Below are 15,622 nucleotides of genomic sequence, written 5' to 3'. Positions count from 1 at the left end.
TTCATCTGCACTGCCTGAAATGGTGCCTTGCTTTAGAAAAGGCTTTCAGTATTAGAATTTTATAAAAAATCAACACCCATAAATCAAAAGCATTTCTGCATATCATGGACAAAACTTTAAAAGAGAAACGAGGAAAACTACACCGTTTTCAATAGCCTAAATAAAATAAAATAAAATACTTGGGATCAATTTAATGAAAGAGGTGAAAGATCTATAAAATGAAAATTACAGAACCCCAAATAAAAAAATCAAAGAAGACCTTAGAAGATGGTAAGATCTACCTTGTTCTTGGATAGGCAGAATTAATATTAACAAAATGACCATACTTCCACAAGCTCTATACAGATTTAATGCAATTCCAATCAAAATCCCAATGACATTCCTCATAGGAATAGAAAAAGCCATCATGAAATTTATCTAGAAAAATAAGAGACCCAGAAAAGCTAAAGCAATCCTTAGCAAGAAGAGTGAAGCAGGTGGCATCACTATACCAGAACTTATAGAGCAATAGTAGCAAAACAGCATGGTATTGGCACCAAAACAGACTGGTAGGCCAATGGTACAAATAGAGGGCACAGAGACTAACTCACAGAACTATAATTATCTTATATTAGACAAAGGTGCCAAGAACATGCATTGAAGAAAAGATAGCCTCTTCAACAAATGGTGCTGGGAAAACTGGAAATACATATGCAATAAAATGAAATTAAACCCCTATCTCTCACCAGGCACAAAACTCAACTCAAAATAGATCAAGGACTTAGGAATACAACCAGATACCCCACGTCTAATAGAAGAAAACGGTAGGCCCCATTCTCCATCATGTGGGATTAAGCCCCAACTTCCTTGATAAGAGTCCTGTGGCACAAGAAATAAAATCAAGAGTCAATAAAAGGGATGGACTCAAACTAAAAAGTTTCTTTTCAGCAAAAGAAACAATGTGTGAGATGAATAGAGAGCCTATATTTTTGGAACAATTCTTTACCACTCACACATGTGATAGAGCACTAATCTCTAGAGTATATAAAGAAATAAAAGCTAGACACCAAAAAATCAAATAACCCAATCAATAAATGGGCCAAGGGCCAGAAAAGACACTTTTCAGAAAATGATGTACAAGCAACAAATGAATATATGAAAAAATGTTCAAAATCACTAGCAATTAGAGAAATGCAAATCAAAACCACTCTAAGATTTCATCTCACTCCAGTCAGAATGGCAGCTATTATGCATACAAACAACAATAAGTGTTGGTGAGGCTGTGGAGAAAAAGATACATTCATACACTGCTGGTGGAACTGCAAGTTGATGCAGCCAATATGGAAAGCAGTATGGAGATTCCTAAGAAAACTGGAAATGGAACCACCATTTAACCCAGCTATTCCTCTCCTCAGTTTATAACCTAAGGACTTAAAAACAGCATACTACAGGGACATAGCCACATCAATGTTTATAGCAGTACAAGTCACAATATTTAAACTGTGAAAGCAACCTAGATGGCCCTTCAATAGACGAATCGATTAAAAATGTGGTATATATATACACAATGCAATATTACAATAAAAGAGAATAAAATCATAAAATTTGCAGGTAAATGGATGGAGTTAGAGAATATAATGCTAAGTGAAGTTAGCCAATCCCAAAAACCCAAATGCTGAATGTTTTTTTTTTTTTTTTTTTTTTTGATATAAGGAGGCAGATTCATAGTTGAATAGGGAACAGGGGCATGGGAGGAATAGACAAACTCTAGATAGGGCAGAGGGGTTGAATGGTAAGGGCGAGCACATGGGGTTATAAAATATGGTGGAATGTGAGGAACATTATTATCCAAAGTACAGGTATGAAAACATGAATTGGTATGAATATACTATGTATACAACCAGAGGTATGAAAAATTGTGTTCTATATGTGTAATAAGAATTGTAATGCATTCTGTTGTCATATATCAATAAAAAAATATTAGAATTGGGAAATTCTATCAACACAATTACTCAATCCCAAATATGTGGTGAATGCATTGATTCTGTTTATTTGTTTCATTTTATATGCAGTTTCTGTTCAGATTTTCTATTATGTTCCAGTTGCCTGGAAGTAGGTTTTCTTTTTGAGAACACTTATCCTGAAACTCTTTCCTTGCAAGGAAAGGAATGATGTAAAAAGTCAAAGACACATATTTAGAGATCAACAATCTTTTCAGTACACTTACAATACTTTTACACTAGCAAATTCCTTTACTTATTTAAGAACAATGCAATTCTTTTGACTGAGTCCTTGAAGGCCTGTTTCACTTGCTTGTTCCTCAGTGTGTAAATGAAAGGGTTCAACATGGGACTGATGGATGTAACAAGGATTGTCACCCCCTTGTTAATAGCCACTGAATCTTTTGCTGAAGGCTTAACGTAGATGAAGATACAGCTCCCATAGGTTATGGAGACCACAATCATATGGGAAGAACAGGTAGAAAATGCCCTTTTCCTTTGTTGGGCAGAAGGGAATTGCAGAATAGTCTTAATGATGTATACATAGGATAGAACGACACATATGAGAGTCATGATAAAAGTTAACACAGCACAAATTATAACCATCTGCTCTATGAGCCATGTTTCTGTGCATGAGATTTTTAGAATGGGTTCTGCATCACAGGCAAAATGGTCAATAACATTAGAGTTGCAGAATTCCAGATTCAGGCCCAGGCTAAGTGGTGGGAGTATGACCAACAAAGCAGCTGTCCAGCAACAAAGGATGAGTCTTCTGCAGACCCTGGTGTTCATGATGGTCACATAGTGTAGGGGTTTGCAGATAGCTATGTATCGGTCGTAGGACATGGTGGCAAGGAGAAAAAATTCTGTTACCCCAAAGAGGTCAGTGAAAAATATCTGAATGGCACAACTGTCATATGTGATGGTCTTATCCCCTGTTGATAAGCTGTACAAGTATCTGGGAATACAAGCAGTTGTGAATGATATTTCTAAGAAGGAGAAGTTTTGTAGGAAAAAGTACATGGCAGTTTTGAGGTGTGCATCCAGGAAGGTGAGGGAGATGATTGCCAGGTTCCCAGTTATACTCAGCATGTAGGTGAGAAAGAGAAAGATGAAAATCACGACCTTCAGTTGTGGGTCATCTGTCAGTCCCAGCAGGATAAATGTTGTTATTGTGTGATTTCTCATAAGTGGATCCTGACTTCTATTTAATTTGCAATTCAAATTCAGAGATGTTTGTGTAAGATAGTAATTCACAGAGGAAGAACCTGGAAAACCCATTCACATGTATTTAACTATTTTGTCATTCACTGGTAGCATAGGTTCTATAATTATATATATTTTGTTTCAAGGTAGATTTAAAAAATAAAATTGCATTATGTATACCAATTCCAAAATGTTATGGTTGCTTCCTTCTTATTGCATTCTGTCTTATTTTTTATTTTACGTGCATCTCAAATTTAATTTTCCCCAACAGTTAGATTTGAATACTAGTGTTTTCTGAGATTGAGAGGTTTTCCTTGTTCATACTGTGAACCCTAAAGTTGAACCTTAATCTTTCTTTTTCATATTTATGCTTCCTTGAAGTCTTGTTATTAATACAATTGTATCACACAGACAGTTAATTATACAGGCTCTACTTCTATGGCTGAAGATGTCAATTACACTTGTGTTTTCTTTAAAAAAAATTACTTCCTTACTTATTCCCCTGCTTTTCCCTCATAATTTTCTATTTAAAATACTTCTTTCCTATTGTGGTACATAAGAAAGAGTATTTTTTTTAAGAGAGAGAGAAAGAGAGATAGAGAGAGATAGATCTTTTTTTTTTCTTTTTGTGGATGGACACAACACAATGCCTTTTTAATTTTTCATGTGGTGCTGAGAATGGAGCCCAAGTCCCACCCATGCTACTCGAGTGCTCTACCTAAGAGCCACATTCCCAGCCCCAATAAGAAAGTGTATTTTGAGGATGAATTTATTGTATAGGGTGATAATATAAGTTAGGTATGGAATATATACCTGATAAAAATCACAATTGTTTTTTTTTTAATCTTTTAATGTCTATAAGTGTGGAGCACAGTCTAAAATACTGTATTAGTATCACAAAGTCCAAAATCTATCAGGTTTAAACTATTACATATTTATTCAAGCATGATTTAATTTCACTGTGACTCAGTTTGTTAGTGTAAAATGGAAAATAAAATATTACTCTTCATACATATACTATGTGATAGTATATTATATAAAATATTTATAAAAGTACCTGTCTAATAATGAGTAATAAATATAATTTAACTACTTCAGTGCCCTGGTTCATAATTATTTTCCTTTTGTTGGTTACCATACATTCAATCATTATTATCCTGAAATCATGTTTTGCCCCCATGTTTTTAAATATATGACTTATAAGAAAGTTTATCAAATACCTCCCTTTTTCTGTTGAAGTTTAGGAAATTTCTAAGTATAATGTTATAATGTGTGTTTTCTTCATTTGCTTTTCCTAATTTTGAGACAGGGTCTAACAAATTGCCCAGGCTGGACTTGAACTTGTGATCCTCCTATCCCAGCCTCTCCAGTCGCTGAGATTATAGGAGTGTGCCACCCTTCCCATCTCAGAAGTGTTTTCAACCACACAATATTTCTAGTAGCCTCTGTTAACTTGATGATTGTTACATACATATTGAACCTGTCACCTTTATGCTTTGTCATTTTTAGACTTTTATTTTCTTGCTGGTGTCTCTTTGTTGATAGTTCTTAGTGCTTCATTATTTCTTTCTGATAGATTTTTTTCCTGAATTTCTCAGCTCTAAAAAGTTATTGCTCTTTATGATCTCAATCGTATAATTAGATGTACCCCAAACGCAACCAAAGTGAAAATCATGATTTTCCACACCCCTTTTTAATTCTCACCTTGTATTCTTTATAATCAAATTAGTATGCTCTAATTATTAAATCTTTACTAGACAGTGAAATAAACACTTCACATGGATTATCTGGAGTAATCTTCTCTTCAATGCTCTGTACTTCTCCATTTTATCTCTGTCCCACAGTATCTAATTTTAGTGGAAATGTCCATATCAAGCAATTAGTTTCTAGGTTTTAGTTTCCAGAAATTTTTTGGGGGGATGTTACTACATTTCACATGACACAAATTATGCTACCTTTTTTATTGTTGCCTAATATAATCTTATAAATATCTATACAATACACAAGATTAAAGCACTCTAAAAATACTGTTTAGTTAAAACCACATAAATTTACATTTCTAAATTTGAATGAAATCAGGAAAGATTTATTTATTAGAGTCACATATGACCCAATTCTCAAAAAAGAAAATGAAACAAATAACAAAATTTATTATACTTACCCTTCTGGCAATTAATCATAACCTTCCTCTATTAGTTGTTTACATGTATGTTTAGAGACACAACTTGAAAATGTTGAGAATAAACTTGATAATTTTTAGCCAATACTGATTGAATTTGTTCACTTCAACACTAACACTATCCTGGGAATACGTGATTTTCTAGGATTTTCTCTTTTATCAATTGCACCAACTTTCTCACAATAGATACAGTTCTATTATAAGCCCAGGAAATAATTTTATATATTTAACTATCACTGAAAAGTGTGTTCAAGGGAACTCTTGTTACCTTTAGAATAATTGATGTTCAGAACTCTTTTGCTCAGAGAAAGGGTTTTCCAATCTGAAGCTAGATATTTATTTTATTTGCCAAATCTGCAACAAAGTTAACAAAAAAGTCCTCTGTGACCCAGATTCAAAAACTACTAATGAATCATTTGTGTAATGAACTTGGGGAAAAACAATCCAACCTACCAAAGTAACAATGGGAACAAGGACTTTAGAGACAAGATAAAGCATGTGGATCATTAAAAGAGACTTGTAGGACAAAACTTTAAGATTCTCATTAAAAAAAAAACCTAGTCCAGTTTATTTTAATTAATTGTTAGCACATAAGGTAGCTAAAAGATCTCTTTTTCTGTTTTACCAATTTTTATGAAAAAAATAAATTATACATAAAGATTTAAAAATATTACTCAGCTTTTTTCTTTCTCAAAATGTTATTCTTATTACACAAAACATAAAAATTCTTCAGTCAAAACAAATAAATAATTTCAACAAACTTGCCTAGGTTCAACTGTGAGCATTCTAAAAGAAAGCAGAAATGTCAATTTCTTTTTGTGCACTAACTTATCTGATATTTTAAATTATGTTAAAATCTAGTACCCCAGCACTTCTGTGACTTCAAATTCACTGAAAGGTCTTCACAACATGAAATTTATTCTTTCATAAAATTGATTTTATAATTCCCCCAGCAATAGAAATATAATAGAAGGCATGAAAATATTGTTAAGCAAATTTCTTATAAGTAAGAAATTTCTTCACTAAGTATAAGAATACTTTTAAAGCTCACATACAATAAATATATTTTTATTAGTATTAATTTGACAAACCATAATTGTATGCAGTAATGGCATGCATTATGTTTTGATATATATGTACAATGAGGACTGATCCAAGTATGCTAAATAGCGTATCCATTGAAGGGATATGGAAAATAATATTTCTACAAGACACCGCCCCAAGAAAAAATGAAGGGACAGTTTGGCTCCGGAGGAGGGAAAGAAATTAGCCAAACACTAAGAATAGGCCTTGATGAAAAAGCAAACTTTCATCCTTTCCAGGTTCATCACCAGCATCTCCACCAAAAGTAAACCTTCACCCCTTCCTAACCACAATGGGTCCTGAAGGAAGAAAGCAAATACCAAAATGCTGGGTCTGGACTTTTACCCTTTCCCATTGCAGTGAGTCTTGGAAAGAGAAAAGCAAATAGTGAAACACTAGGTAAGCTCTAGATGGGTCCCAGAGATAAGCAGTGAACAATTGAGTTGGGAGCTTTTCCCAGTGACAGGAAGTGTAAACCTTTTTACAAATGCCTTCCCGAGTTAAAATTTTAAGCTGCACAACTACTTCCCTGACTGTCCAAACTGCACATCTGCAGTCTCCATTGATTAAGTCACCCTCATTGTAAACTATAAAACCCAAATTTCTTCTGTAATCCAGAGGGCCATTTCCTGTACTCAGAAAATGAGCCCTTCTGAGCCTGATTAATGGACTTTGCTACAGAATAGAGGATAGCTTGCTGATCCAAGATTTGCTTCCTGTCTCCTGCCTCCATCATTTGGTGGCTATGTGCTTCCATCCCTCACCTCCCATGTTTTCATGCTTAGAGATTTGAACTTATTTTCAAATCTTTTGTAACATACAATATACTGTTATTCAATATATTCACCCTGATATACAACAGATCTCCTAACTGAAATTCTGTGTTCTTTGACCAGTAAGTGAAGAAAGTATATTTGCTGTTTCAGGCTGGGAAGAAATATGGAAAGAGATAGATAAAAGTGATGGCTGAGGATAAGATGGTTCCTTTGGGATGATAGAAATGTTCCAAATTTAGATTATGGTGAGGTGTGCACAACTTTGTAAATATAACAAAATAATTTGATTCTATATTTAATTGTACAATTATAATCTATACTTCATATAGTTATATGTATATAAGTCACATATTAATAAAGGTGTGTTTATTATTTTTTACTATGTATATTTAAGGTGTACTCTATGGTATTTGATTTACTGATACAGCTGTTTTCTTAAAAAATGGATTAAGTGCTTCAATCAAAAGGAAATGACTGAAGTAGGGTGAGTTGGTAAAAATCTCATGGCTAGTAGGAATGATGACAGGATCTGGATTTAGATACTATTACCTCAAGGTTAACTTTTCAAAGAGTTAACTCTTTTGAAAAGTTTTAACTCTTTTTTAAAGAGTTGAAAAACCCCAGGATCTGTGATTTTATATCTTTTACTAGAGAACATGCAACTAACTGGGTAGAAACTGGACTCACCTTTAGAAAAATAAAATGTATGATTGTTAACCAATCTATGCAATGTAGGTCAAAGGGTACAAACTTGCAGTTATACAAAATGAATGAATCTAGAGGCAGTTTACATCAGGAGGACTATAATTAATAATATTTTATACTGAAAAATCAATAAGAGATATCAGGTGCTTTTACTATACACAAAACAAAGACTTTTTGAGATGATGGGTATATTAATTTTCTTGATTGTAGTAAACATTTCATCATGTATATCATGTTGTTTACTTTAAATACATACAATAAAATCAATAAAATGATACATAAAATAATAAATATATATGTATAATATATTGGAACTATATATTCACTGAAAGCAGCAATCAAAAATGAAATGCAGGAAGCATATTTATGTTATAATCAATATAGCATAAATTCAACTTTGGTTTCAACACTGATACATTCAATTTCTCTTTTTGGAGATATTTTTCTCTTTTATTTTCTGTTATAATGATCCAAATATTTCTTGTATCATTTTTATTGTTGAGAAAGTTGTACTTTCAATATATTTGAAATTATTCATACTCAAGGACAAAAACTAAACTGACAAATTTTTTTCTTTCAATACTGACAATCTACTACAAGATATAGACAGAGAGAAAATGTTATAATAGCAGAGATACAGGATATTTCTGCATGGTGACTCTTTGGGGTTTGAGCATGTAGGATTTTGATTGGATAGGAAAAATTCTTTTTTTATTATTAGTTGTTCAAAACATTACAAAGCTCTTGACATATCATATTTCATGCATTAGATTCAAGTTGGTTATGAACTCCCAATTTTACCCCAAATACAGATTGCAGAATCACATCGGTTACACATCCACATTTTTACATAATGTCCTATTAGTAACTGTTGTATTCTGCTACCTTTCCTTTCCTCAACTATCCCCCCTCCCCTCCCCTCCCATCTTCTCTCTCTACCCCATCTACTGTAATTCATTTCTCTCCTTGTTTATTTTCCAATTCCCCTCACAACCTCTTATATTTAATTTTGTATAACAATGAGGGTCTCCCTCCATTACCATGCAATTTCCCTTTTCTCTCCCTTTACCTCCCACCTCATGTCTCTGTTTAATGCTAATCTTTTCTTCCTGCTCTTCCTCCCTGCTCTGTTCTTAGTTGCTCTCATTATATCAAAGAAATACATTTGGTATTTGTTTTTTAGGGATTGCATAGATTCACTAAGCATAATCTGCTCTAGTGCCATCCATTTCACTGCAAATTCCATGATTTTGTCATTTTTTAGTGCTGCGTAATGCTCCATGGTGTATAAATGCCACATTTTTTTTTATCCATTCATCTATTGAAGGGCATCTGTGTTGGTTCCACAGTCTAGCAATCGTGAATTGTGCTGCTATGAACATCGATATGGCAGTATCCCTGTAGTACGCTCTTTTAAGGTCTTCAGGGAATAGTCCGAGAAGGGCAATAACTGGGTCAAATGGTGGTTCCATTCCCAGCTTTCCCAGAAATCTCCATACTGCTTTCCAAATTGGCCGCACCAGTTTGCAGTCCCATCAGCAATGTACAAGAGTACCCTTTTCCCCACATCCTCGCCAGCACTTGTTGTTGTTTGACTTCATAATGGCTGCCAATCTTACTGGAGTGAGATGGTATTTTAGGGTGGTTTTGATTTGCATTTCTCTGACTGCTAGACATGGTGAGCATTTTTTCATGTACTTGTTGATTGATTGTATGTCCTCCTCCGAGAAGTGTCTGTTCAGGTCCTTGGCCCATTTGTCGACTGGGTCATTTGTTATCTTGTTGTCTAATTTTTTGAGTTCTTTGTATACTCTGGATATTAGGGCTCTATCTGAAGTGTGAGGAGTAAAAATTTGTTCCCATGATGTAGGCTCCCTATTTACCTCTCTTATTGTTTCTCTTGCTGAGAAAAAACTTTTCAGTTTAAGTAAGTCCCATTTGTTGATTCTTGTTATTAACTCTTGTGCTATGGGTGTCCTATTAAGGAATTTGGAGCCCAACCCCACAATATGTAGATCGAAGCCAACTTTTTCTTCTATCAGACGCAGAGTCTCTGATTTGATATCTAGCTCCTTGATCCACTTTGAGTTAACTTTTGTGCATGGCGAGAGGAGGGGATTCAGTTTCATTTTGTTGCATATGAATTTCCAGTTTTTCCAGCACCATTTGTTGAAGATGCTATCCTTCCTCCATTGCATGCTTTTAGCTTCTTTATCAAATATAAGATAGTTGTAGCTTTGTGGATTGGTTTCTGTGTCCTCTATTCTGTACCATTGGTCCACCCGCCTGTTTTGGTACCAGTACCATCCTGTTTTTGTTACTATTGCTCTGTAATATAGTTTGAAATCTGGTATCGCTATACCGCCTGATTCACACTTCCTGCTTAGAATTGCTTTTACTATTCTGGGTCTTTTATTTTTCCATATGAATTTCATGATTGCTTTCTCTATTTCTACAAGAAATGCCGTTGGGATTTTGATTGGCATTGCATTAAACCTATACAGAACTTTTGGTAATATCGCCATTTTGATGATGTTAGTTCTGCCTATCCATGAACAGGGTATATTTTTCCATTTTCTAAGATCTTCTTCTACTTCTCTTTTTAGGGTTCTGTAGTTTTCATTGTATAGATCTTTCACCTCTTTTGTTAGGTTGATTCCCAAGTATTTTATTTTTTTTGAGGATATTGTGAATGGAGTGTTTTTCCTCATTTCCGTTTCAGAAGTTTTGTCGCTGATATACAGAAATGCCTTTGATTTATGCGTGTTGATTTTATATCCTGCCACTTTGCTGAATTCATTTATTAGTTCTAGTAGTTTTTTGTAGACCCTTTTGGGTCTTCTAGGTATAGAATCATGTCGTCTGCAAATAGTGATAATTTAAGTTCTTCTTTTCCTATTTTTATGCCTTTAATTTCTTTCGTCTGTCTAATTGCTCTGGCCAGTGTTTCGAGAACTATATTGAATAGAAGTGGTGATAGAGGGTATCCCTGTCTTGTTCCAGATTTTCGAGGGAATGCCTTCAATTTTTCTCCATTCAGAATGATGCTAGCCTGAGGCTTAGCATATATAGCTTTTACTATGTAGAGGTAGGTTACTGTTATCCCTAGTTTTTCTAATGTTTTGAACATAAAGGGATGCTGTACTTTGTCGAATGCTTTTTCTGCGTCTATCGAGATGATCATATGGTTCTTATCTTTAAGTCTATTGATGTGGTGTATAACATTTATTGATTTCCGTATATTGAACCATCCTTGCATCCCAGGTATGAATCCTACTTGATCATGGTGCACAGTTTTTTTGATGTGCCTTTGTATCCGATTTGCCAGAATTTTATTGAGGATTTTTGCATCTAGGTTCATCAGAGATATTGGTCTGTAGTTTTCTTTCTTTGAGGTGTCTTTGTCTGGTTTCGGAATCAGGGTGATGTTGGCCTCATAGAATGAATTTGGCCTATAGCATAAAACACCACGTGGAGTAGACTTAGTAGTCTCCATAAAGAGCCATCCTACTTCTGTATTTGTGATTGAGACCAGACATTCATCCTGCCAATCCTGAGAACAAGTCAGGCTGAGATCAGTTGATTGCTCCCCTGATCAACACAAATATCCAGCTCACCCAGGAATCTGTGTTTGAGAGTGCTAATTTGAGGTTATTTGTTATTTGGCCATAGTCAACTCTATAAAGGTAACAGGTACACAGATGAGGGCTACTGAACACAGGCCTAGAGTATACAAGAGGGGTAGGGAAGAGTCCATATATTTTACTGTTTTAGTCTTTGAATTTCTGTCTATTATTTCATCTAACTGAGCTTCCTGCCTCCTATTGGCTTTTTAAGCTACATTAAGGAATTTGACATTAGCACATTTTTTCAAATTGGTCCTGGTTTGCCATCCTAAAGATGGCTTTACGATATCTCAGTAGAGTTTATTGGATACCTATTATGGGATTATCAATTTGTGCAGAGATTCCAATCTTTCATTTTGGAGATAATCCAGTGAATCTAAATTCTAAATCACAGGGGTTTAAAGTTTCCGTTTTCAAGCTAGATATTTTCAGGTTCCTTAACTTGCATATGTTAATTTTCAGGTATATGGTGACATTCTGGTTTTCTTTATTTTTTAAAACTATCTTGTTTCTGATTGAGAATAGTATTAACATATATGATATTTTTCTCTTGTCAGGAAGGTTTTTTAATTGGAAAAAAGAATGGTCATTACTGCCCTTTGTTTTTCTGTTAATTAAATAATATAACTTTCTTTTTTGTTTTTGCTGAAACTAGTTTGAATATACTCAAGACTCCTTGATCCTGGAAATCTGATTCCATTTTCTCTGAGGACAGCTGTAACCTCAAAGAATTTTATTTGCCAAAAGAAGTGAAAGAATATTTTAATTGTTAATTCAAGAAGCAGTAGTGCTATAAGTAAGACAGTAATACTATACCAGGGACAAGGAAGAGATAAAAAAATTAAGAAAGTGAGAATATATACTTAAGGCTATCTGCTCTAGTATGATAAGTTAAATGTTTAAATTCAACATTCTTTTACTTTGAGATCATTGAAATTCTTTTGATTAAGTCTGCAAAAGCTTGTTTCACTTGTGTGTTCCTTAGGGTATAAATAAATGGGTTTAACATGGGGGCAACAGAAGTAGTAAGCACTGAAACACTCTTATTAATTGCTACTTGGTCTTTTGGTGAAGGTTTGATATAAACAAAAATACAGCTCCCATATGTGATAGAAACCACCACCATGTGAGAAGAGCAGGTAGAAAAGGCCTTCATCCGTTGCTGAGCAGAAGGAAACTTTATAATAGTCTTGATGATATAAATATAGGACAGGACTATACACAGAAGTGTTATGAACGTGGTCAGTGCAGCAATGGCAATGGTCATCTGTTCTATGAACCAGGTATCTGAACAAGAGATTTTTAGCAGTGGAGAAGCATCACAGAGAAAATGATCAATAACATTATAGTCACAGAATTCCAGGTTTAAGCCCAGGCACAGTGGCGGTAGTATGACCAACAAGCCTGCCACCCAACAGCAGATAACAAGCCAACCACGGGCTCTGCTGTTCATGATGGTCACATAATGCAAGGGCTTGCAGATGGCTACATAGCGATCATAGGACATGATGGTCAGAAGGAAAAATTCTGTAGCTCCAAACAAGATGATAAAAAATACTTGAGCAACACAAGCATTATAGGAAATTGTCTTGTCTCCAGTTGATAAGCTGTAGAGGAACCTGGGAATACAGGCCGTGGTGAATAAAGTTTCTAAGAAGGAGAAGTTTTTGAGGAAAAAGTACATGGCACTTTTAAGGTGAGAATCCACTAAAGTGAGTATAATGATGATCAGGTTCCCAGTTATACTCAATATATAGGTGACAAACAGTAATATAAAAATCAGAACCTGCATTTGAGGATTATTGGTGAGTCCCAGAAGTATGAATGTAGTTAATGATGTATGGTTTCTCATCACTGACTCTCACTGTTCAATTTTGTCACAAACCCAGAGGGCATTGAACTGAGAACGTTTATGTAAGATCTCAAGGACGATGGCTGGGAAATCCAATTCTGCCATCAGTAGTCATTTTCTTCTTTTACTTGATATATGACTGTTGTCAAAATTCCTGTTAATAAGCATTGTATGTCTCATGAAGAGAATGTTTCTGTTTAGTATTGGTTTTACTATGTTATAGTTCACATACTTATTGCCTTTTGCACTTTCTCACACATTTTTTAAATTACTGTAGTATCACTCTTTTTGCCTCTAAAATGAATTAAGATATAAGACTAGGAAAGACCTTTCATGTTATATAATTTGATGAGTTTTGTAATGTCCTTTTGTTTTCAGTGGTTCTTCAACTACTCAAAAGTTGAATCCAATGACTGCCTTGTTGTCAAATTCCTGTTTAATGCGAAAGAAAGCAATGAGTTTGACAGACTGTCTGAAGTGATGTGTACAGTGTTTGAATGCTATCTTTCATTGTTATGATTAAAGAGGTTTGTGTAAGTCAGATTTCCATCACTAAAAAAATACCTCAGATAATCAATGTAAAAGAAAGGACACTTTTTCTTGTCCTTTCTAAAGCATTTCACTCTTGAAAACAGTGTTTATAGCCATAGAATTATTGTCATCAACTTAAGTACACATCTATATGCCTTACAGTTACATGCATCAAATTATCACTCTGTACCCCATATATTTGAATAATTAAAATAATAATTAATAAAAAAGAAGAAATCTATGTGCAGTTAACTCTAGTATTAACTTTTTGTGTATCTTTAAAGGGTATTAGTGATCTTATATTCTAGGACAATGGATAAGATATATATGTCCATTTAAAATAAACTTATTAAGAAAATTACTGTGTAACTACTACTTGGGTCAAATATGGAAAAATAGTGAGAGCCTCAAAATTTGCTTCTTTATTTCTTAGTTACCACTATCTTCTTCCTTCTTTCCTGAACTAACACATATACTGATTTTTTTTCCTTTAATCTTTCCATTTATGCATATGTTCTTAAACATTTTTAAAATATACATAAAGAGGAAAGCAAAATGGTAACTACCAGGTCCCAGGGGAAGTAAAAAGGAGCAAGGGTTCTTATTTAATAAATATAGTATTTTAGTTTTGCAGGATAAAAATATTCTGAAGAGCTCTTTCACAACAATGAAATATAACACTACTAATGTCCAGCCTCAGCAGTAATTTGTCTTAGAGTGCAAGAAATCAAAGATTTATAATTCTTTTCTGGGTCAATACCTATCCTATATCTGGTCTTGTTTTTTTAAAAAAAAAACTGATTATAACAGTTGCTTAAATATTTCCTCTCTTTAACATTTACCTGGACAGCTTGTCATTTTTTAATATCACAATGTTAAAAACATTTACCTTGTAGTCTTGATGGGATGTGACAAAGAGTTTCACTGGTTGTTTTAAAACATTTCCTTTCTACTAAGTGTAATGAAGGTAGATATAATTTACTTTGTTCCTAGTTCCATAGGTTAGTCTAAAGGGGATTTAGAAAACAAAACCATAATAAGAGATTACAACTTGCCTCAAAGTTAGACCCCCACCTTGACACCATGGCAAGGATCACAAAGGCCAAATACAGCACATGGTAGAGAAATGGGCTGCACCTGCAGCCAGGTGCCTTGCCACTGTTCCCCTCACCCCAGCTCACTCCAGGCACACCATTCAGTCTCTCTACCTACGATTGTATCTTTTCTTTCAAAAACATCAGTTTTCTTTAAGTCATTAATAATTCATGTACTTGAGAACACTGTCATAAAATGGTCATTAAGATGCAGAGATTTAAAACTTGAGTTTAGATTTTAGAAGGCTATTAGAGGGTAGAGTCACCAAATGACAACACATCAGCAAATAAGAAGTCAATGGATGGAGGTAGAACTTACATATTTTATACACAGCTTTTGATGAACTAAAGGATGAGATTGTGGTAGATGCTGCTGAATGGTGTTCTCCCAGAATTCTAGTAACGTTAGACCACCTTTGTTTTATTGATACATGGAAACACGGCATCAGAGACTATCATATATTTGCCACTTCTATTAAAATGCTTACTTCATAAATGATATTAAATTCATTCATAAAATATCAAAATAACAAAGTTACATTATTTATTTTGTTATTGATACTTTTCTCAGAAGAAAGCAACATTCTATAA

The 15,622-nt window shown here is 34.1% G+C and overlaps 2 protein-coding genes across 2 annotated transcripts; both read right to left on the bottom strand.

Annotated features, from left to right (window-relative positions):
• Positions 1-2,231: 2,231 nt before the first annotated feature.
• On the bottom strand, positions 2,232-3,167 carry LOC114084429 (olfactory receptor 6C2-like). The gene has a single exon (XM_027925523.2). The coding sequence runs from the start codon at positions 3,165-3,167 to the stop codon at positions 2,232-2,234; it is 936 nt and encodes a 311-aa protein (XP_027781324.2).
• Positions 3,168-12,470: 9,303 nt separating this feature from the next.
• On the bottom strand, positions 12,471-13,406 carry LOC114087654 (olfactory receptor 6C2-like). The gene has a single exon (XM_027929200.1). The coding sequence runs from the start codon at positions 13,404-13,406 to the stop codon at positions 12,471-12,473; it is 936 nt and encodes a 311-aa protein (XP_027785001.1).
• Positions 13,407-15,622: the final 2,216 nt, after the last annotated feature.

Source organism: Marmota flaviventris, chromosome 3 (assembly GCF_047511675.1).
Source record: "Marmota flaviventris isolate mMarFla1 chromosome 3, mMarFla1.hap1, whole genome shotgun sequence".
Classification (NCBI taxonomy): Eukaryota; Metazoa; Chordata; class Mammalia; order Rodentia; family Sciuridae; genus Marmota; species Marmota flaviventris.
Note: the sequence above shows the minus strand (reverse complement) of the source record. Positions and strands in the feature narration are given on the sequence as shown.

Coding starts and splice junctions, on each gene's coding strand:
- LOC114087654 (XM_027929200.1), bottom strand. CDS start 13,406: ATGAGAAACCATACATCATTAACTACATTCATACTTCTGGGACTCACC.
- LOC114084429 (XM_027925523.2), bottom strand. CDS start 3,167: ATGAGAAATCACACAATAACAACATTTATCCTGCTGGGACTGACAGAT.